Source organism: Panthera uncia, chromosome D1 (genome assembly GCF_023721935.1).
Source record: "Panthera uncia isolate 11264 chromosome D1, Puncia_PCG_1.0, whole genome shotgun sequence".
Lineage (NCBI taxonomy): Eukaryota > Metazoa > Chordata > Mammalia > Carnivora > Felidae > Panthera > Panthera uncia.
The window spans coordinates 53,797,746-53,821,121 of record NC_064808.1 but is presented as its reverse complement, the minus strand read 5'-3'; the positions used below and the strand labels follow the sequence as shown (position 1 = coordinate 53,821,121).

General features: G+C 52.3%; 1 protein-coding gene across 1 annotated transcript; it reads left to right on the top strand.

Moving 5' to 3' along the window:
* Nucleotides 1-301: 301 nt before the first annotated feature.
* STARD10 (StAR related lipid transfer domain containing 10) lies at nucleotides 302-22,976 on the top strand. Its single transcript, XM_049619538.1, has 6 exons — nucleotides 302-508; nucleotides 18,797-18,944; nucleotides 19,554-19,657; nucleotides 20,316-20,433; nucleotides 22,254-22,306; nucleotides 22,557-22,976. The coding sequence occupies exons 1-6, from the start codon at nucleotides 302-304 to the stop codon at nucleotides 22,800-22,802; spliced, it is 876 nt and encodes a 291-aa protein (XP_049475495.1). The 3' UTR covers nucleotides 22,803-22,976.
* Nucleotides 22,977-23,376: the final 400 nt, after the last annotated feature.

Genomic DNA, 23,376 nt, shown 5'->3' with positions numbered 1-23,376 from the left:
GATACGCGGCCCCCACTCCGGCCCTAGGGAGGTCTGGGGTCGCTCCTGGGGGTGGCCCCCGTGACTGCCCTGTGCGGTTCCGCGCTCTCTAGGGGGCCAGCCTCTGCCTGTCTCGAGCTCTCCATCGGCCCAGGACCCCGGACAGCCCCACCCGCGCCCCCAGCGCACTGACTCCCGTCCTCAAACCGGTCCTGCAGGTCCCAGGAAGGTGGCGTCAGCATCTGCAGCCGCGTCGACGTTGTCGGAGCCTCCGCGGAGGACCCAGGAGAGCGGGACTAGGACCAGGGCGCTGGGCCTCCCCATGGAGAAGTCCGCTGCCTCAACAGAGCCCCAAGGGCCTCGGCCAGTCCTGGGCCGCGATAGTGTCCAGGTGCCCGACGACCAGGACTTCCGCAGTTTCCGGTCAGAGTGTGAGGCCGAGGAGGGCTGGAATCTGACCTACAGCAAGGCCGGCGTGTCTGTGTGGGTGCAGGCTGTGGAGATGGATCGGACCCTGCACAAGATCAAGGTAGGATTGCTCTGCCCCACGTGCAGCCTCCACTGCGCCCTTGCTGCCTCCGACAGGGAGTCCCCTGCTCCTCTGCAGGGCCACAGACACCTGGTCCCGCACCTGGACTCAGAAGGAGTTTCCTGCCAGGGAGCCAGGAGGAGGCACAGTTTGTTGGGCAAGGGCTCCTCACACAGATGGGCCAACTGAGGCCTGGAGAGGGGGTGTGACTCACTCTGGCTCACTCAGCCTGAACCCAGGCTTCTGCATGCCCTTGCCTGCTCCTGGGAAGTGGGCTGCTGCCAGGCCTGAGAGAGTGGTCTCCTTCTGGGACTGCACTGGCTGTGCAAGTCTTCACTGGGTCCCTGACTTGAGTCATCCCAGGTGGGGAGACTGAGCCCTTCTCTCCCTAATTCCTGGTCTGTCCTCACTCTCCGCAGTCCTGGGTGCCAGGGACCTGATTCCTTCTTGCCTGATGTGCTGCTCTTCCCTCTTCCTTCCTTGGCTGCTCCCAGAGTCTCCTGCAGGGACTTAGGGTTGTGGTTGGCAGATCCTGAAGGCAGGGACTTGGATGTCCCTGCTTTACACAGGGCCAGGCTATGGGAGGAGGGGGCCAAGGGAGGCCAGCAGATGCAGGGCAGACACAGGCACATCAGCTCCCTCAGAGCCTAAGCCCCACTCCTCAAAGTCCCATGACTTTCCTCTTTGCCTGAACCGGGCAGGCTTGAGGTTTGGGACCCAATGAGCCCACCTCCCCTTGGGGCCTAGATGGGGCAGAGGCTGGTGAAGACTCTGGTCTAGAGGCCTCGGTAGCTCCCCCAACACATCTGGTATTGCTGTGAGTGCCTCATTTTTAGGGGGACAATTCTCCCTTAAATGGGTTCTTGGCAGTAGGTTGTGTCCTTCACTTCCCTTGCCTTTCCCTTGCCCTCCTCTTTCTGCTGCCCTCCTCCCGGATGTAGGGCAGTGTATTCCTATTGGGGGGGTAGAGGGGAAGGGCACTGGACTCTGAGGGCACTCCTGCCCAGAACCTGCTCTCAGACCTAGCTCTGGCATCTTGACTTCATACCACGGTCTAAGAAAGCTGACCTTCCCTCTCTGACCCTATGCCTTTCTGCTTTACTAAATCTTAGTCATTTACAGCTTTGTCCATCTGTCCCATGTGGCCTTCTAGCTCATGCTTTCTGCTTTCTCTTCCCCATCGCCCCCGTGACTCTCTGTCTGCATCCCAGCTATCTGATTATCTCTTTCTCTCTGGGTTTCCATGTGTGTCTCCCCATCTGGAACTCTGCCCAGGCCTGAGGGCCCTGGGCCAGAGGCTTTCTGGGGGCCTGAACTGTGTCTGAGGCTGAGGAGCAGGGAAGCACAGGGCAGCTGGTGTGTCCCAGCTTGGTGCTCTCTGAGGGCAGGGACAGATCCTATCCCTCTTTGCATCCCTAGCATCCAACACAGATAGAGCAAGGATGTTGTTTGAATGAAGGATGGAAAGAAGGAAGGAACAGACTGAATGAAAGATGAGCAAGGTTGTTGTGAGAACAAGGTTGTTTTCCTGTGATCTGGGAAAGGCTTAAGGCTCTCCAGAAGGGGAAGGTCTGAACTAAGTCCAGTACTCCCACCCTCTGTGTCAATAGGGCGGAGCTGCCTCCTCCAACTGGCTTGGTTAATGAATAAACCCAGCCCAGTCCATGACTGGAGTTGACGGGTCTTGGGGCCAGACTGCCACAATAGACCCCTTGTGGCCAGATCAGTCTTGTCAAGTGGACTTCCTTGGGAGAGGAGGGGACTTGGAAAAACTGGGTGTTGTGGTCCCTAGCTGGGACCTGGATCCTCCTTTCCCTCTCAGACTGAGCAGAGGTGCCAGAAGACCTTTTGCAATCCCTGTTTCATACTCCCTCCTCACTGGGGTGTAAGTGAGGACACTGAGGCTCAGAGAAGGGCAGAGGCCAGTCTAGGGTCACATAGCCAAGTCCTAGAAGGGCCAGGCTTGGAACCCAGATTTCCAGTCTCCCAGCCTTTCTCTCTCTGTTCTCCCCACAATGGAGATAGAGTTGGGGACAGGAGGCGAACAGAGCTGGAGCCTAGGATGGAGGCTGGGACCTTGGCTATGGGCATCCTGAGCGGCCAGCCCCCTGACTCCCCATCCCCTCAGCCCAGCCAAGTGGAGCTCTGGGAGATGGGCAGGAGTCTCTGAGCATCCCATCCCCAAGGTTCCAGGATTCCCAGGTTCCATGAAGGAAATCTCATTTCTGATAGGAGTCAAGCATCTTTTCCATCTTCAAATTTACCCTCAGGCCAGTCCTGAGCAGTAGTAGGCTTGTCTTCATGCTACAAAGAAACTGAAGCCAAGAGTCACTTGCTTAAGATCACAGAGCAGCTGAGGCAGGCATAGGACCCAAGCCAGCCTGACTCCAGAGCACCTGCCCCCCCTGCTTGGGCTCACATTGTTAGTCAACGTTATGGCATTTGACCCCATCAGTAACTCTTTGAAGTACATGGTGTTCTCATAATCCCATTCCTGTTTGATAAATGAGACAGCTGAGGCCCAGAAAGGGGAAGTGACTTGCCAAGGTCACACAGCAGGTCTGAAGCCAGAGTCCCCAAGGATGATTGGGTCACTCCAGGGGGCTGGGACTCAACCACCGGTGTTTGTTTAGCTTTTGACCCCTTACCCCATCCTGCCCCAGCCTGTCTGTGGGCCTGCCCCTTGAGCTGGGAAAGCCAGCCTGCACTCTGGACATGCCCTGTTCTCGTGATCCTCAGGTGGGGGTGGGGGTAGGGTTCCATCTATTGGTCTACCTTATTGATTTTCTCCTCATCTCCCTTCCCCTAGACTTATCCTCTCCCTGTCCCTGTGTCCAGAGGTCCCCGAAAGCCACTGTAGCTCTGGTCCCAGCATTTGGAGCAAAGACAAACGGGAGAGGTTGTTGGAGGTCATCTCTACCCTTTTCCTCCCTCCTGGCCTCCAACATGGCCTGGCCTGACCTCAGGTCTACACTGTGCTTTGGGCACTGGAGAGGAGGAAGACACTGCCTTCTGAGAGGTCCGGCCTTGTTCCAGAGGCAGATGTTGAACACAGATCCTGGGTCCAAGGCAGAGGGCAGATTGGAACCAAACCTAGGTCTCTCAATGCCCAGGCCAATGTCTGAGTGTATGAGAAATGCAAAACTAAGGAGTCTGCCAGTCATTTAAGCAGGGCCAGCTTAAGTCCATTCCTGGCTGTGGTATCCTCTTCTGTGGATTACCATCGGTATGTCCCTGCCCTTTTCTGGGCTATTTCTCCATTTCTGCCTTGGGACTTTCCTGGCTCTAAGGGCCTCTGAACTAATGGGACTCAAGGGCCCATGGGAGAGAAATGAGGAATGAGGGGAAGGAAGCAGGAGGTGACATGGCCTGCCAAGCCCTGCCCTTGATGCTCATGTGCTCAGACTCTCCAGTGTTGCAGCCTGCCTAACCTTGTGCTTGGCTAGCCATGTGAGAGGCAGAGGAGATCTGGTCCTGTCTTCAGAAGTTTCCAGACCCTGGTAAAGAGAGGAAGGACAGTTCCAGGTGACTTCTGCCTACTACACGGGGCAGATGTTCACAGGCAGACCACAGAGGCAGGAGTGGGCCTAGTGAGCAGGGTCCTTGAGGGGCTTGGTGGGAGGTCTCTTGAGGGACTGTGGCTGAGAACCTGAGGTTCCTCTTGCTACAGGAAGCTGAGCAGTAGGGACCTGTCTTCTCTGACTTCCTTTCTTATGGCTCCTCCCCTTCTGCTTTGGAGAAAGCTCCTCGGCCCCTCCCTTCCCTATCTCACTGTCCACCTGCTCCCATAAGGCACCCTCACCCCACCCCCTCCATACTCTCAAGTCTGTTCCCTCTAAGTGCCTCAGGTCAGAGGTGGCTGGAAACTTTAGGGGAAGTCTTTCTGGGCTAGGCTGAGTCTCTGGAGGAGAGAGCACATTGTCCAGAGTCACGGCCACATGGCCTTGGGCAGGTTGCTGCCACCACCTAGGCTTTAGCTTCTTCATCTGTTGAGTAGTGCTGCCCTGCCTGTCTTTGGGCTCTTCATTCATTCATTTACTCATTGAGTGAACATTCACTGATAGCCTCTCTGCCTGGCCCTATGCTGAAGGTTAGGGACAGAGAAGAGGATCAAGCCCAAGCGCTGCTCTCAAGGAGCTCCTTTATGCATGTGATGGACATGGACAGACACTTGTCACAGAAGCTATAGAGACCCAGAGGGGGCCTCTGAACCAGCTTGGGGGCCAGGAAAGGTTTCCTGGAATGCTCAGGTGATCCCTTTGGAATTGGGTGGCGAATGAGATGGACAAGTTTGATTGCATTGGGAGCCTTCCATATAGAGGAGCAAGCTGTGCAAAGCCCAGAGGTGGGAAATAGAGTAGTACATTAGGAGACTGGCAGGTGGTTTAGTATGGAGTTGGAGATGATTAGAGAGCTGGACCAAGGCCCTAGAACATGGGTCCTGGAGGTCCTGGGATCCCAGGCTGGGGCGGGGGGGAGGGGGCGTTCGATAAAGCAGGTAGGAAGTGGAGGAGGAGAAAGAGGAAGGGGAGGATACTGTATTTGTCTGGATAGAGGTGCTGAGTCCTGTGTGAAAGCAGGGACTGTGGGGAATGGAGCAAGGGATTGCATCCAGAGAGATTTAGGAGGGATAATGGATGGGACATGGTGGTTATAGCATAACCCTTTGCAATGTGCAAACTGTATTTTGCAGGCTGGGGTGTAAGACTGTGGATATGCAGCCCCTTTGATGCCTGCCTTGGTGGGTGAGGAACCTTGTGAGTTTGAGCAGAGTGGGGGTAGGTGCCTCCAGTCAGTGTCCCCCTGGGGCCAGAAGAGCCCTTAGTCCCCAGGCTGGCTCTGTGCCTCCACACCCGGCTCCCCAGGCTCTGGCTTTTAAACTTTAACGAGCCCCAGCTCAGTTTCCAGCCCAGAGTCTTTAAAGTTTCAGGAGATGAGAGGAAGGAGGGAGTCCTGGAGACGGATGGGTTTTCTTTCTTCCTCTGCATCTCCACGCCTGGCTGGGCCACCTGGAACCAGGGCTGTGGGTGCTATGACTCCAGAATCTGGGACCTTGGCTGGGCCACTCCAGCTGGTTCCTGAGGGGCTAGGGGCCACAGGCCTGGCAACCAGGTTGCCACCATGATAGATAAGATAGAAACCTTATTCCAGCCCTGATCCTTTACCTTGGCCTCTGACCTAGGCAGATGAGCATGTGCCAACAACAGGTGGGAGGAAAGCTGTTCAGAGCAGGTATTAGGCTTGAGGTGTCCCTGTTCTTCTTGGTGCCTCACTTTATCCCCTCTGGCATGCTTGCGCTGGGCTCTGCGCTTTGGGGCCCTTGAACCTTCAGAAACACAGACAGTGAATGAAAGAAAGTGGCAGGCCCAGGACTTAGTGGTGGATCCCATGCCAAATATAGGTTCCTCTCACCTGTCATTAGAGAGCCTGGGGCAGGTGACACAGGGCCACTGGAGCTATTCTCTAGGGCTTTAACCTAACATTTGCCTCCCTGCCTCTCATCCGAGGCTCCCTGAAGGCAGATACTAGCTACTTCTGATATCTCTAGAATCTTTATGTACTGGGGCAGGTGAGAAATGCCTGTACATGTACACTGTCCCCCACAGCACACACACATGGGAAGTAGGGGGATGAGTACTGTGGTCCTGGGCCATTTAATCTCATCCTTGGGTTTCATGCCACAACTTGCATCTGCTCCTAGTTGCTGAGATCCCCTCTACTATCTCCTGGCACCTGCCCTCTGGGCCCCCCTCCCCATCTCTGGTTCCTTCCAGGTTGCCTGGGACCTGATTCTGGACCAAAAAAGTGATAAAAGTCTAAGGCAGAGGCTTGACAGAGAGGATGGAGTTCCCTTGTGTGTCTCTGACATTCATTCATTCAACACATTTTTATTGAGCACATACTATATGCCAAGTATTGTGTTATATCCAGGAATTTAGTGGCAACTCAGACAGATCAGACTCAGCTGTTATGAGGCTTACATCCTAAGGAGGAGACAAGAAGAATAGAAGCAAACAGATCATTAAATAAGATACCAGATGGTGGTTATGGTGGTGTTATGAAGACAGGATGGTATGATAGGGGTTGTCTGGCCTTCTATGTGTGGATCTTCTGTTTGTGGAGCTGGATTGTGGGTGACTGTGTGTGTGATAGGGTCCTCGGTTGGGTGGACTGTGAGCCTCTTCACATCTGCCCAGGTGACATCCCTGGGGCAGAAACCTGACTGGGCTCAGTAAATCATATTGAATGTATGTATGTGTGTGTATGTGTGTGTATGTGTGTGCATGTGTCTGAGGTGGTGTGTATGTGCCTCTGAGTGTGGGACTGTGTGTTTCTGTGTCTGGTGTTACTGTGTGTGTGAGTCACACCCCCTCACTGCAGCAGAGTTGTCTCTGATCCAATTATGTCTCCTCAGCTGTCTCCTGGAAGCTCTAGCCCCAGGCTCAGTGCTGGTTCTGCCACAGCTTTCCCCTCCCGACCTCCATCCAGCCTCCTGACCCAGCCTCTGGGCCTACCTCTGGGTCTCAGGGTCTCCTCTTAGGGTGTGTTCTCTGTCCCCATCTCTGATGGTTACTGCTTCTGCCCTTATGTCTCTACTCGTCCCCTTTCCTATCCCATTTTTTTTCTGTATCAGTTTTTTATTCATTCAACAAACCTCTTCTCATACCTCCCACCCACTCTGTCAGCCGCCATGCCAGTGCTGGAGACACTGGGCCCTGCTCCTGAAACCTAGTGGGGAGACTGACAAAGATGGGGACAACCTTCCAAGAGAACTCAGGCAGAGGGAGGCCAGTGGCTGGCAGCGTGGGGGGTGTCTGGGTGGGGCCTTGGGAGCCCAGCAGGAGCCAGGTGGCAAGCTGAGCAATTCTCACTGAATCCCTCAGTGGGGTAGGCTCCCAGAGGCAGGAGTGAAGACTGAGAGTGAGAAGGAGTGGAGGCGGAACCAGAGTGAGGAGGACATCTTGGAGTTGGGATCTGGCCTGAAGGCAGAGAGAGAAAGATAGCAGGGACTTTCAAGCTGGGCAGTGCCATCATCAGCTCTGGGTTTTAGAAAGCTCCCTAGCTGCTGGGGAAGCACTGGCTTGGGAGCCAGGAGACCAGAGACAAGGATGCTGCTTCAGTGGTCCAAGCAAGAATGAGGAAGCCTGCCTCAGGTTGGTGAAGAGGAGCTGTTGGAAGGTCATGGCTGAGTGCAATCCCAGGAATGAGAGGGAGGGATGAGTCCAGAGCCATGCCTAGGTTCTAGGCACTGGAGGGGAGCACAGGGCAGTGGGCACTGGGGTGGATAACACGACAGTACTGGACATGGTGAGTGAGAGCCTGTGGGCCGTCCAGGGGGTGATGCCCAGGAGGCTGTTAAAGACGCTGTCTGGAGCTTACTAGAGAGAGTGCTTTGGGGGCATTGGGCTGTCTCTGGAGCCCTGGGAGGTGTTTATCCAGTTTGTGTTTGTCTTGATGTCTGTGTGCCAGCCCTGGCCATTGTCTCGTGTCTTGTGTCACTAGTCTCCCCCATCCCTTCCTTTTCTTCCAGGCCCACCCACTCTCTGCCTCTCTCCTCTCCTCCCTCTTCTGTCTGGCTGTCCCACCTCCTCCAGGGCTGGAGTGGCAGGAGCTCCAGACCAGGAGGTCAGCTTCTGAGATGTCAGAGCAGGATGGTTCTCACTGCTGCGCAGCTGGGGCCTGCTGGTCTAGAGTCTGAGGGGTGCAGTATGGGTCCAGGGAAGCTGTTGGAGACTCGGGGGAAGGACAGAGGAAGGAGGCAGAGCAGGTATGAGTCACTCAGCGCTGGATGGAGAGCATAGCAAAGAGCCTGGGTTAGTCTGCCTGAGCAGACTTAGGAGCCCTGTCTAGGGGAGGGATGGCAGCACCTGCACTCTCCATAGTCTCAAGGGGACCCCAATTTTGGGGAGAAGATGGTTTGGAGGTATTTGGTGCCAGATTCCTTTCCTTTTCGAATAGAGGGCCATAGGGCTTGTGTGGTCATAGTACAGGTGGGGATACTGAGCTAGAAGATGGGGGAAAGAGCCCCTGCTCTGGGCTCACACCACACATGCTCTCTGTGTCCTTCCAGCTCCCCTCACTCCAGACAGAGCCAGCCCCAACGGACCCAGCCCCTAGCATGGATCCTCAGGGACAGGCCTCACCTGGCCAGGTGCTCGCTCACCTGGAATTCCTTGGGTCCTCCACAGAGCAGAACCTGGTTCTCAGGGAATAGCCTTGGTGAACTGTGGGTCACACTGGGTTCTGTGTTGGTTCCTCTCTTCACTTTTTTGAGCTACCATTTACAAATGGGCATAATCTTCCCTCCTCCCAGGTAATTGAGAGGATGGAATTAAATGAATTTGTGAAGCTCTTAGCACACCATTAACTTTTGCTGAATGGATGAATGAATGAACAGCCTGAGGTTCTCTAGGGACAGCTCCATTTCCTCCCGCCTCCTTCCATGTTCACTCAGGTTACCCAGTGGAACTACCTGAGCCCTCCTCTTCCTCCAGCCCCCAGGCTCATGCCAGCACCTCTGCCCAGAACTCTTTCACCTCCTTTTCATCTGAGTGCATCTGCTCTTCCGTTTATCCTTTAGGACTCCACTTAGGTGCTCCTCCTTGTAGCTGCATCTTGGCCTCCTGCATCCTCTTCCCTGCCCTGCACACCCACAGTTGTCATTGCCTGTGCAGCTTTGGGGGGGGGTCCCCCTCTGGTTCCACTCCTAGCATGGTCAGATGATGCGGAGCCTTTCTAAGGTAACTCAGCATTAACATGGGCAGCCTCAGGCCCCATCTCAGCTCAGCCCAGACTTCCAGATCCAGGGAACAAGGACCTCCAGGTTCTGGACAACACTCTCAACTCGGGGAAAAAAGTATGGTTTCTATGTCTTGTATAAACTGTGTTGTACCAAGAATCCAAAAAGGAAAAATAAATCACCAGAGCCTCAATTCCTGAGTAAAACTTTTTCCTTGATTCCTTTCAACTCTCACACAAGAGTGTACATAATTTATACATACTTTAGACCTTGGCACAGGTACAAGTTTGTATCTTCTTCTTTCATTTAACATTGCATCTGTAAAAGTTTCTTGTATTGCTACCGAATTATTAATTCTACATTTCCGGCAGCTGCTCCATGCAGGCCTGTTCTGGGTTCTAAAGGTTCAGAGCCTACCCTTCCCTGGGTGGGTGGTGGGGAGCCATGCGCAGTTCTCAGTAGCTGAGCAGCAATCATCCAGGTGATGTGTCTTAACCCAACCAGACCCAGCTGTTGGTGATGTTCCAGGTTCTCAATATATTTTGCTAATTATAAATGCAATAATATAGTCATAAATATTGTAGCAAGTTTCTTTGGTGTTTTTTTCTGAGTATAAATTTCTGGTCCTGGAGTTCCAAGAATTGAGTTGAGAGACATTTTTATGACCTAAAAAATATTTGCCAATGGGGGAGCCTGGGTGGCCCAAGTCAGCTAAGTGTCTGACTCTTGATTTTGGCTCAGGTCATGATCTCATAGTTCACAACATTAACCCCCACATTAGGCTCTGTGCTGACAGCGCAGAGCCTGCTTGGGGTTCTCTCTCTCTCTCTCTCTCTCTCTCTCTCTCTCTCTCTCTCCCTCTCCCCTGCTCATGCTCATGTGCTCTCTCTCTTTCCCTCTCAAAATAAATAAATAAACTTAAAAAAAATTTGCCAAATAGTTTTTCAGAATAGTGGAACCAATTTTTGGTGTCACTAACTGTGTAACAGTCTTAGCATGTCCTCACAAGCAGTAAATATTTTGTATATTTTAGCTAATTTACTAAAATATAAATTCACACCTCAGTACCATTTAAATTTACTTTTCTTTAACTATCAGAACTATTAAGGATCTTTCAGCAAGTCCCAGAATCTTCCCTGAACTTGTCTCTGACACCTCCTACCCCTACACTGCATTTTATGTAAGGATGATGGCAGAAGGAGTAAGCCTCAAGTGCCATGGAGATTTTTACAAGTCTAGGAGGTTTTCACCAAGATTCTTCCTTCTGAAGTCCACAGAAGCTCTAAGGACCACTGGCCATGGCCCCTGCCCTCTAAAAGTCAGAGAAGCCTACACAGGCACAACCTCTTTTCTGTCTCACCTGTCCATCCTTCCCTTCAGAAATATGTCTTTATTAAACCATGCCAGATACAGGGGATGCCAAGATGAATAAGGGGGCCACAGCACTGTGGGCCAATCAGTGCATTGCAATGCATGCTGATAGAGGGAGGCCCTGGGGGCGGAGGAGACAAGAAGTAGGCCCCAGGTCATCCTAAAAGATTTAAGGACAGGAAGGGCTTTCTGGACAGGGAACAGCCAGACTGAAGTTTGTTCAAAAACAAAATAGGGAAGGAGCCAGAGAAGGAAAGTTCTCAGAAAGCAGAACTGATGAGACCTCTCTCCTCCTGCATCCCATTCCCCACTTTCTCTCCAACCCCTTGTGTCAGTGCCCTTGAGCTATTCTTGAGATTTGGGGGGGACATGGAGGAAGGTCTTAGAGGTCTGCATTCTGGGAGCTCCAGAAACCCAGAGGCAAGGGCAGGTGCTTTATCAACTTGGCTTAATGCTGGCTTCTTGAGGCCTTTGGGAGAGACATTGGGGGCCCCTGGGAGGGGTCCCTTCAGAACAGGAGGCAGAGGCGCTGCTGAAGCTGAGCCTCTCACCTGCTATATGCCCCAGGCCAGGCTGCATCTCTCAGCACCAGGGCTGACATGGAGCTGGCAGTGCCTGGTTGTATGGGCTGTGATGGTGGAGCAGATACATTTTTGTAGGGCCCTGGTGGAAGAGGGTTGCCCATTTGCTCCCTGTCCATCCACACTGTGGAGGGATCTGGGCATTTTGTTTTTTTAAACTTTGTTCCCTGGCCCTGTATATCCTGCCCTTTGGGGATTAGCAAGAAGGTGCTCCTGTAGGCAGGGCCTGAGAAGTGGGGGGGTGGGGGTGGTGGCACTGGGGCTTGGGGCTGGAGGAAGAGCAGCTGCTGTTGGGGCTTTCTGTACAAGCCTCACTTAATCCTCACAGCTCCGTTCTGAGGAGAGGATTATCTTTGTTTGACAGATGAAGATACTGAGACTCAGAGCTGAAGTCCTTTGCCCAGGCCAAGGCCAGGAAAGCAGGATGTAGCTGGGCAGAGGCCTGTCTGCCCTAGGCAGCCTGGAACTGCTATGTAAACATGAGCCTGTGTGTGGCCTGGCTGGGTCTGGTGGGGCAATGCAGTGGCTGAAAGATTCTCAGGGGTCTTCCAGGTGCAGAGCACCTGGGTGGAGTTTTGGGAAAGTACAGCTCTGTCTTTGAGCCCAGTGCAGTCTGAGGGTGGAGTCAGGAACTCTGCTCTGAGGAAGAATGTCTGAGCTTCGCTTTCCTGGTGAGCAAGCCCTCCGAATCCGATGAGCTCTGCATAATAACCGTCAATTAACTAAGACAGTCTCCAGTTGCCAGCATGTTGTTTGAGCTGGGCCAGTCCTGCCCCTTGATGAAGGTAGCAGAAAGCCTTAACGATCTGGGGTCAGACACACCCAGGCGATAGTTCTCTGCTTTACCACTCTTAGCCTTCAGGCCTTGGTCAATCCTTGTAATGCTCTGGGCCTCAGTTTTTGCATCTGTAAAATGGGGATAATGATACCCATTGGGGTGTTGGGAGGATAAGAGACAGTATTTGTACAGGATACAGCTTGGTGTTGCAGACAACTGGCAGAGGCGGTTTGACCTACATGTCAGCTCCTATGGGGTCCATGGGCCAAGTGTTGTTGTCTCCTCTGTGATGATGACTTAGGCAGTGATTTGGAGCCATTGGTACATGGTAATGGTTATTCAGGTTGTGCTTATCATTCAAGGCTGTGATTGATTTGATAGTGAGTACCCCACCCCTAGTCAGGAATGCTTCCTTTGATTTGAATATGGTTCTGTTGGGAAAAGATGATTTGCATAACAGTTATTCCTTTTACAACACTGTCTATTAAAATGCAGCATGGTGAGTAGTCAGCACAGCCTGTGGGATGTTTCAGAGCCCACACGAACCCCTTACCTTCTCTGGGCCTCACTCTCCCCAGTGGTAACTGAAGAGTGTGGAGGAAGAGATAATCTCCTGGGTCCCTAGGACTGTGGGATAATCCGTGTGTTGCACGTATCCCATGGGCAAGGATACTGGAGACCTGGGGTGAGGGCCAAACTTGGATCCACCTGTCTGTCAGTTTGCAGGTTACTGACCTGGCCTTTGGCCCTCAAGGCCATACCACAGCCCTGTGGAGGTGACCTTACTTCTTGTCCCCTGTCTCGGCTCAGCTATCTCCCTGGGTCCTGGGAGATACTGGAGCCCTTCTCCCCACCATTTCCCTCCCTCTGTGGAGATCCCTCCTTCTCTAAAGCTGAGCACTGGGAAGGCCTCCAGAGAAGCACAGGGCAAGGGTGGGAGAGAAGAGAGGGGCACAATGAGACACAGCTTGGGCACTGGATCCTGCTTGGTGCTTAATTATTTATTTATTTAAAATGTTTATTTATTTATTTTTGAGAAATAGAGAGAGAGAGAGCGTGCACAAGTGGGGGAGGGGCAGAGAGAGAGGGAGACACAGAATCTGAAGCAGGCTCCAGGCTCTGAGCTGTCAGAGCAGAACCCAATGCAGGGCCCCAGCCTACGAACCACGAGATCATGACCTGAGCTGGTTGGAAGCCTAACCAGCTGAACCACCCAGGTGCCCCTGTACTTATTTTTTTTAAGTCTCCAGGTATTTGTACTCACCAGTCCCTCTGCTGAAATGTCCTCTCTCCCCTTGCAGCACTTCTGCCCCTTTTCCTTTTAGGCTCTGTTGCCTTCTGCTCCCACAGTTACTGTGCCCCTCTCCCCCACCCCTACTCATTCTCTGCTGGGATTCTGTGTCCTTGTCTCTCATGCTACCCACTTGTTGGGGCCTCTGGCTCATCTCCAAGTTCCTCCTGCCCAGTTGCAGTGTCCTGGTATATAGCAGACTCTAGAAAGAAAGTGGTGGATAGATAAATGGATGGACCAATAGGCAGGCCCCAGGAGGAGGCCAGAGAAGCATAAAGGGCACAAAATGCAAATGTGACCTGGTCCTATCCTGTGGAAGGGTGAATGGCTGCTCATGGAAGCCGGCTGAAGTCCTAACAGCTACTATTTTTTGAGTATTTACTATGTGCCAGGTATATTGCATACATGATCTCGTTTAATTGAATCACAACATCCCCATGAGATAAGACTCTTATTATCCTTGTTTTTCATGTGAAGAAACTAAGACTCAGGAGCTTGTGCCCAAGGGGAAGGAACTGGAATGGGAACCTGGGATTGCCAGGCTCAAAACCTGCAAGAGTCTTCCCTGGTGGCCCTCTTCACTTGTCCAGTCCCTTTTGACCATGGCTCCGTAGGACTAAGTGTGTTGAGGGTTGAGGGTGTGCAGGTCCCAGGGCTTCTGAGCAATTCCAGTTTTCTACCTCCCGGGGCTGGAGAGAGTGGAATGTGGGAAATATGGTCTGTAGTTTCTCTGGTGTCACTTGCTCCCTCTGGGCCACAGTTTTCTCAGCTGCAAGTCAGCTTCCCCGCTGTAACCAGGCTTTGAGGGTTTTGCAGCTCAGCATGGCTCCTTGACTGAGCAACCCAGAGCAAACCCCCTTCAGTTCTGGCTTGCAGGGGCAGCTCCCAGATGTCCAGATGAAGTGACTGACTTGCCCAGGGCCCAATGGCTGTGGGATCCCGTCACAGGCCTGCCCCCCAGGTGCTCTCCAGTGACTCACCGCTACCCCCACCATCCCTCTGAAGCCTCTTAGAATTACACCTCGCAAATGTGGCAGCTGCCACAGTGGGCAGGAACAATGCCCTATGTAATCTACCCCTCTTGGCACAGGCCCCTAGCTCCTGGGGGCTGTGGAAAGAGCATGGCTGGGAGCCAGACGGGATGAGGACGCCCACGGTCACTCTCCACTCTGCTCTCTGGACCAGCCACCCAGCCTGCCTGTTTTGTCACCTGCAGTACCACCGCCCCAGCCAGGGTTTCTTGCCCTGCCAGCAGAGCGCCACTGCCGGCCTTCCTGCCCAAGAGCCTGCCACCAGCCTGGGAAACCTTTAAAGTTCCCCTGTTTTGAAGATGAAATGTTATCGCTTCTCAGCCTTTTGGCTAAGATCAAGTGTAAAGATGAAATGTTATGCAAAGTTTACACTCAACTGCCAGGTCTGTCTTGGGTCTGTCTCGTGGCCATGCAAGCCCCGCCTACTTCCCCGCTGTCTCAGAGGGAGGCCTTTGGTCCTGAAGCCACAACAGCCCTGAGCGGTGTCTGGGCAGTGTGGGCCTCTCCTCAGGGTGCACCCAACCCCCAGCCGTGAGTGCACCTGGGTCCTTGTGCACGCTGAGCCTGACCAGAGGGAAGAGGCAGTCCCAGGTAGGGTTCTAGCCCAAGAGCATAATTCTGTCGTCACTGCCCCTCCACACACTCACTGCCCAGGATAACACCTCTGAGGACTTGTAAAGCCAAGTCAGCTTGGCTATAGAGAAGTTCTCATTTCCTCAGAAGCCGCACGTGAGTGGTCCTTGATGGTTGAGAGTACAGGAAAATCTGGTTTTGAATCCCTGCTCTGCTGCTTTCTTGCTGTCTGATTCAGACAGGTTGCTTAATCTCCTGGGCCCTAGTCTTCTATGCACAGCACAGGAGTAATGCCAGCTCATAATTTGGGGTGAAGAGTGAGCTTGCATTGAATGTCTGCTGCAGCGTCCAGACCTCCACACAGCTGCTCAGTACAGGTCGTCCGGCTGCTGCTGCTGCTGCCAGTTTGACCTCTGCCACCTTCCCCCACGCCTTTCTCACCATCCCAGCCCTTCCCTCACTCCGTTCACTCACTCACTCACTCACTCACTCACTCGTTCCTTCACACGTGTCATTAGTCTCCTTAGGTGTGATGGGAGTTCCTGGGTACTTCCTTGACTTTTACAACCCTGACACTCAGCAGGGGAGACTTTTGTAAAAGTCCCTTATTTGGGGTTTGTCTGATTTTTCTAATGATTGGATTTCGGTTATGCATCTTTGGCAGAAATGTCACCTAAGTGGTGCCTGTATTCTCTTCGTTGCATTCTATCAGGCAACACCCAGTTGTAACTTGTCTCATTACTAATAATGTTTACTGTGATCACTTGACTCAGGAGGGGTCTGCCATGCTTCTCTACAATGAAGTTACTCATTTTCCCTTTGTAATTAAGTATTTTATGGGAAGTAATACCCTATTCCTCATCAAACATTCCATTTATGTATTCATACCTATATGTACTTTGGCTTCCTATTTACTTCAGTGGAATATAATCTTTTAAAAAATTTTTCTTTTAATTTAAAGCTTTTTATTTTTGAGAGAGAGACAGAGGGTAATTGGGGGGAGGGGCAGAGAGAGAGGGAGACACAGAATCCAAAGCAGGCTCCAGGCTCTGAGCTGTCAGCACAGAGCCCATCGTGGGGCTTGAACTCACGAACAGCAAGATCGTGACCTGAGCTGAAGTCGGACGCTTAACCAACTGAGCCACTCAGGAGCCTCGATATAATCTGTTATTATACTATTTTATTTTTTCATTCTATTTTGTATGTTAGAGAGAGAGAGCGTGCATGTGCAAGCAGGGGAGAGGGGCAGAAGGAGACAGAGAGAATCTTAAACAGCCTCCATGTTTAGCACAGAGCCTTATGCAGGGCTTGATCCCACGACTCCAGGATCATGATGTGAGCCAAAATCTGAGTGGGACACTCAATTGACTAAGCCACTCAGGTGCCCTGATTATCACTATTTTGATACTCGGGTTGTCCTAGCTTTAGCCTGTGGTAGGTGGCCAGTTCTCCTAGTTTGTCTGGGATGGAGGGTTTTCCTAGGATGTGGGATTTTCGATGCTAAAACTGGCAAAGCCTTGGGCAGACCCTGACAAGTCACTCACCCAGTCAGTGGGAGCCCTTCATCTGGCTCCTGTATCTGCTTGGCAAGGTCCCTATCATTCTGTGAGTATGTCCTTACTTTCTGGCACAATAAGATGTTCCAGGCTCATCTTATCTCACCCAGCCCCAGAATCCTGCATTTCTCTAGGAAGACCTGGAACCAGGACCTTTTGAGTATTAGTGGAGAAGAGGTGCCTGCCTCCATTCTGCGGAGCTGACCTCCTCCTTTGTGCCCTCACTGGGCAGTTTAGGGCCCCTCTCCATTTTCAGGTTGGTCTCCTCCCTCAACTAGAAGCCTCTCAAGGACAGGTCTCAGATTCACCTCTGATTGTTCTGTGCTCTGCACAGGACTAGAATTGGGGCTGTTAGTTAAATGACTGGATCTAGAGTCATAACCTTCCTCATGGATCAGAAAAGCAGAGAGGGAAGGTGATTTGTTCAGACTTACACAGTGAGTTTTTGCAGGCTAGAATCTGTCCTCGAACTTTGATTTTGTCTGTCTTGTCTTTTCTTTTTGCAGTTTTATATCTTTATTTGAAAATCAGCAATTAGTTCTCATCCACATTAATTGTCTGTAGATTTTTGAAAGTGATGTGGGTACGCAGGTAACTAAGGCATAGAGCTTGTTTGAATCTTCATCCTTGTTAGTTTCCTGGACAACTGCACACAGATATAGTATGGAACATTCCTTATTCCTTTGCCCCGAACAGCTTTGTTGAGCCTGGTGTCAGTGAGCTTCTGGAGTTCCCATCTCCATGGCAAATTTCTGTATCTCTCTGGGGGCCCAAAGGGCACACTTCTTGAGACCCACTCCTTAGATGCGCCTGTGAATGTTGATGGTGTGTGTTCCCTGGTGACTACCTCACTGATGGCAAACGGCCCTTCCTCTCATCATGCTTCTTTACAGGAGCCATTCTGCTGGGCCCTGGTTGAGACGACTGGAAAAATGTGAATATGCTCTGAGTGTTAGATGTGCTGAAAATTTACTGCAACAAAATGGTAGAGATTGTTGCCTGAAGGTTACAAAATGGAATGCACAGAATAATCTCATTCGGGGGAAATATGCACAGAAAAGGCTTGGGAAGAACAATCACCAAAGTGTTGACAGTGGCAATCTCTAAATGATGAGAATATGATGGTTTTCTTTTTGCTGTCTGTATGTCTAACTTTCTAAAACATATAGTACTGTTTCTACAATAAGGAAATGATTTAAGTAGAAAGATCTCCCAGAGATACTGAGAGGTACACTCACCACATGCCAGGTACTATCCTTTTTTTTTTTTTTTCCTTCTCTCCCTACACCCACCCCCCATCCCCGCCCTTCTTTCTCCAGCCACCAGTGGAGGTGTTACCTTTATTTCTGCCAGGTACTATCCTAAGTGCTTTACATACATGACCACATTTTGCTCTCACAGAAATACTCGGAGGTATCAGCCCAATTTTAGAATTAAGAAAACCAAAGTTTGCCTTCTATGTGTTTCCCGTGGCACTGTCTGAATGCCCAGGTCTGGGAGACCTTTTTAAACTACATAAGAAAACTTGTCCAGTTGCTGAGGGGACCTTGAGCCTAGGCTTTGAGCTTTTGGGTGAAAACAATCACCGAATAAGGACGTGAACTAAGTTTCACCTTGCTGAGTGCAAACCTAGCAAAACCTAGTTCTGTTTTTACTTGCTTCCCAGACATATGATCTGGGTTAAATCCCAGCTCTGCTGCTTACTAGCTGGGTGACCCTAGTCAAGTTACTTAACCTCTCTCAGCCTCAAGTTCCTCTTTGCATTTCTTGTCTGGCAGAGTTGTTTTGAAGGTTAAATAAAAAAGGGGATCCTTGGCTCTTCTCTCCCCTAGACGGAAAGTTCTTTGAGGACAGAGCTAAAAACTGTAAGAAATCCAAAGATATTTGTTGGATGAAGGAAAAAAAAAAAAGGTAAATTGTATGGTCAGGTGGTGAGTACCATGGATGAAAGAAAGCATCCATTTAGGTATTTGTTTGTTTAAGCCTTCATTTCATTTAGCATGTAACCATACCAGATTCTCCGCTGAGTCAGCCATGAGCCTCCACCCATGAAGATCAGTGGTCTGGGAGGGCATAGATACAGAGACTTAGTGTATGGGAGTCCAGAAGGTCTGGCCTGGCCATTCAAGAAGGCTTCCTGGAAAAGGAGACTGGGATGGAACGGGAGGTTTGGTGGGAGCTGAGATGGGGGAGATGGTCTCTGGATACAGGGGCTGTCTCTCTCCTCGCACGGGTGGCTTCTGGGAGGGCTGGACAGGTAAGCTCTTCTTCATGTTCTTTCTCCCCTTCTTGCCTGTCTGCCCTTTGGTCTCCTGGCCGGGGCTTTTAGCCCTGTGTGACTCTAACAACCCATGTGTCTGTCTGCAGTGCCGGATGGAGTGCCGCGATGTGCCAGCTGAGACACTCTATGACGTCCTACACGACATTGAATACCGAAAGAAGTGGGACAGCAACGTCATTGAGACTTTCGACATTGCCCGCTTAACAGTCAATGCTGACGTGGGCTATTACTCTTGTGAGCAGGCGCAAGAACACTGATCCTAGCCTCCCTGCTTCCATCCAGGCCTCCAGCCCAGCTTCCTTCTCCCACCTTTCCTCCTTGTGATCACTCCCATGGCCAGGCTGCTCAGAGACCTGAGTGCTAAGCTGTAGGGCTGCCCTCCCTGACATTTCTGTCCACTCCTAGACTCTTGGGCACACACACGTACACTCACAAACACATATGCACTCCCATGTTCATGTATACACACTCCACACACATGCACACAGAGTCATGTACACACTCCATGGCCACATGCCACATATTCACAGTCACACATTTTCTGATACACACACTCACAATAATATATTCACATTCACATATACAAACAGGCCCGGCCAGCAAGGTAAGGGCCGTGTGAGGTTGTGAGCAGGAATGGCTGGTGACAAGAAGGGAGAGGGTTCTGTCTCTTTCCTAGTGTCAGCTCTGGGATTGTGGTCTGGTGGGTGGGGGGGGGGGTGTATCTGTTTGGATCGGGGGGACTGGCGATTAACTAGGCATCCCTGTGTCCCTGGCTTCTGCTATGCCCTCCCTTGCAGGCAGGCAGACCAGAGGTCTTGCTGAACTGTCCCTTGCCCTCCACAGGGAGGTGTCCAAAGCCCCTGAAGAACCGTGATGTCATCACCCTCCGCTCCTGGCTCCCCATGGGCACTGATTACATCATTATGAATTACTCAGTCAAACATCCTGTGAGTCTACCTGCCTTCCCTGCTGGGTGGGCAGGGGAAGGTCCCAGGTACGGCTGGGCCAGCAAGCCTGGCCCAGGAAGAGGCTTCTGGCTACTACCATGACTTTCATGTGACTTTAGTCTGGGCACGAAGCTCTCTGGCCCTCAGTTTCCTTACTATATAGTGAGAATAATGGCTCTTGTCTCCCTGCTCAGCTCTCAGGCAGATGAGAAGAGGGTGATGTGAGCCATCACTGTGGGCAAGTGGGATGGGCTGGCTCAGAAAGGGGGTGCAAGTAGTAAGAGGCAGGGCCTCTTACTTCCCTGAGGCTAGGCCACCTTGATCTCCACAGCAGGCAAGACAGGCAGGTACAGCTGGCCTGGGCAAAGATGAGTGCATGTGTGAATGCCCATGTATGTGCTCATGACCCCTGACTCCAGACTGAGGGCTTTCCTGAGGGGAACAGGGAAACCTTGAGAGGCAACAGTGACCTAGACTGAGTCCTCTCTTTCTGCCTATACCAACATCAGGCCTGTTCTGGAGTGGATGCCAGGGGATGTGAACTAACTGACTCTGTGTGTGTGTGTGTGTGTGTGTGTGTGTGTGTGTGTGTGTACTCATAAAGACACTTCTTTTGTCCCAACCCTCAGTCTCACCTCCCTTTGCCTTCCATCCCCAGAAATACCCACCTCGGAAAGACTTGGTCCGAGCTGTGTCCATCCAGACGGGCTACCTCATCCAGAGCACGGGGCCCAAGAGCTGCGTCATCACCTACCTGGCCCAGGTGGACCCCAAAGGTGAGGGCTTGGCCCTGGCAGCTTATCATGGGATCCTTTCCTATACCACAGGAGATGTGGCCTGATCTACTAGGGATCAAAAAGAGCCTGTGTTAGGAGCTGTTTTGTATTTTGGGGCATCTCCATCCAAAATATCATTTGAACCAAGATTTGAGACTTTATACTGGTTTGAAAAGCAAAGGCCAAAGTGGTAGCCATTGCTCCATGACAAAGCTTGGAGCTCTTTTCCTGGGCTCCCACACCTCCATGCTCTGACTGGCTTCCTGCTTACTGTCTGCTTTCACTCCATCTGTCTTGCTAGCTCCCATCCTCTGCCCATCCCAGAGGCCCTGAGTTTTCCAGGCTTCAGTTCTCCTCCCTTGGGAAGGTTCAGCTACTCCCAAGGCTTCTGTGGCCAGCTGACATGTCTCTCTCTGCTGGGAACCAGATCCCTGTGGCCATTGGCCTCCTGGACTCATCCCTTAAGATGTCTTCTGGGACCTGAGACTCACTGGGTCCAAAGCTGAACTATGAACTATCTCCCCTCCTAGTTTTCCCCTTCTCCTAAACCTCCCCCTAGTCACCCATACCAAGAACCTGGCGGTTGACTGGGATGCCCTCTGCTCAGCTCCCAGGTCTGGCCACCAATTCTTATTGATTGTACCTTCTAAATAGCTCCTGAATCTGTCATTTCTCTCCATAGTCAACGACCTTCTCTGTCCATACAGCTACAGAGGGATTTTTCCCAAACATGCATTTCCTCATGATTCTCTTCTGATTCAAATTCTTCTGTGACTTTCTGTTGCCCTCAGAGTGAAGTCTAAGCCCCCTTCCCACATTTCCCAGTCCTTCCTCACACCTTACACCGTCCCACCTCCCTGTCTAGGCAGCTTTTTCCCTCATCCTAGAAACATCTCTCCTCCCTTATGCATGCCCCCAGGACTGCCTCACATGTCACCTCCTCTGTCCCTGATGCCCAGAGTTACCACTGGCTCCATGCTCTCAGGCCCATTCCCCTCTAGCAGAGCATTTGGTACACTGTCACGTCTCAGACAGTGAGTTGCTCTTTGGGTCCCCGGGGCTGGCCCAGAGTAAGTGTCATGGAGTGGATGTGGAGTGTGAGTGAATGGGTGAATGTCTAGAGGACGGGTAATCCCTGAACATCTTTGCCCGGGTGTGCCCCAACCCCACCAAGCACCCAGTGATGTAGGCCCAGGGCTCCCTAGCACCTCACTGACTGAGTGTGCTGGGTGTCAGAGGCAAGAGCAGACATTTGGGAATGAGACAGGGTGGATGGTTGGGCTACCAACTATGGATTCCAGGCGAGCCCAGGATGAGGAGCTTAGCCAAGAGGTCTGTGTAGCAGCTAGGCTGCCTGGGGTAGGGGGCTTGGGAGGACAGGTAGAAGGCGGGGTAGAGCATCAGGGCCATTCACAGGTTGGGTATGAGAAGGAATGTCAGTGGAGGGGAGGTGACAGGCAGGAGTTTGGTGGGTCAGGATTTCAACCCACTTGTAGCCTGTGGTCACTTAGGACCCTGTGGTTTTCTTCCATGCTCTGGGGCTTAGCAGAGGGACAGGAGGGGTATAGCAGATGGGTTTGGGGGAGGGGATACGACAGAATTGAGCCTGGGGACCTTGGTCTGAGACAGAAAGAGAGAGTGAGGATGATGAAGTCTTACAGGACTTGCCTCACAGCCTCCTCCCCTCCCATGGAGAAGAGGGTAGCCTCCTTGGAAGCCCCAGGCTGGAAGGAGTAGGTTGATATGTATGTTTGGAGGGAGCTGGGTCCCTGAGGCTGCTTCTTCCCTTCTCTCCTCATTACTCTTCCCTGCTCTCATAGGCTCCTTACCCAAGTGGGTAGTGAATAAATCTTCTCAGTTCCTGGCTCCCAAGGTGAGTGGCCTTGGGACTTTGGGGTATGTAAGCAGCGGGAGAGGGTTCCAGCTGAGGGGGTGGGTCAGGGATGGAGACTGGGAGTCAGGGGTGGCGGAGTCAGGGCTGAGGGGCAGATTTATGAAATGGGCTAGAGTCAGGGTCCCGGGAGCTGGGGACTGAACCACTGGAGGGCGCAGGCCGGGAAGTGGCGAAGACTCAGTCCCACGCCGTGTCCACCCCTGACTTGGATGTGTGGCGGCCCCCCCAGGCCATGAAGAAGATGTACAAGGCGTGCGTCAAGTACCCAGAGTGGAAGCAGAAACATCAGCCGCACTTCAAGCCGTGGCTACACCCGGAGCAGAGCCCGTTGCCGAGCCTGGCGCTGTCGGAGCTCTCCGTGCAGCACGCGGACTCGCTGGAGAACATCGATGAGAGCGCGGTGACGGAGAGCCGGGAGGAGCGCACCGGCGGCGCGGGCGGCGAGGGCAGCGACGACGACACCTCGCTCACCTGATTGCGGCACCACCGCAGGGACCTAGACAAGATGGAGTGGGGTCAGCGGTGGCGGATCCTCCCGCGCTTTTTCCCCTCCCCCACCGCCTGCGCCTCCTAGGGACGCTGGGCTGGGGCCCAGATTGGCGCTGCGGCCCCACTGGACACAGCCCCAATAAACGATCCCACAGCCTCAGCTGGCTCGTCGCTGTGCCTGTTTCCCACCTGCCCGGGCATGACCACTGACCACTGTCACCTTTAATCCCCTTGTTCTAGGGTTCATTTTGTTAATTTTATTATTGATCCCCTGGCCTTTGCCCCTTTAGACATCCCCTCATTTCCCCTTGTGTAGCTGGAGTATGTGTCAGGTCGTCACCCCTTCCTCCTGTCCATGGTGTGTTCTGTTTTCCTGTGTCTGTTCCTTAGTTCACTCATCCATTCACGTGTCCTTGTTACATGTTCATTCTGCCATTTGCTCCAGGCTATTTGGCTACCATTCACTGCTCTAATAGAAGTGGGTCTGGCCGGAAACCCTGGTTCAGGGTTCAGAGGGTGAGGTTCTACTGTGTGACCTTCAGCCTAAGGCCCCTTTGGTA

Coding starts and splice junctions, on each gene's coding strand:
- STARD10 (XM_049619538.1), top strand. CDS start 302: ATGGAGAAGTCCGCTGCCTCAACAGAGCCCCAAGGGCCTCGGCCAGTC. Junction 18,945..19,553: donor TGACGTGGGCTATTACTCTT/GTGAGCAGGCGC, acceptor TGCCCTCCACAG/GGAGGTGTCCAAAGCCCCTG. Junction 20,434..22,253: donor GGCCCAGGTGGACCCCAAAG/GTGAGGGCTTGG, acceptor CTGCTCTCATAG/GCTCCTTACCCAAGTGGGTA.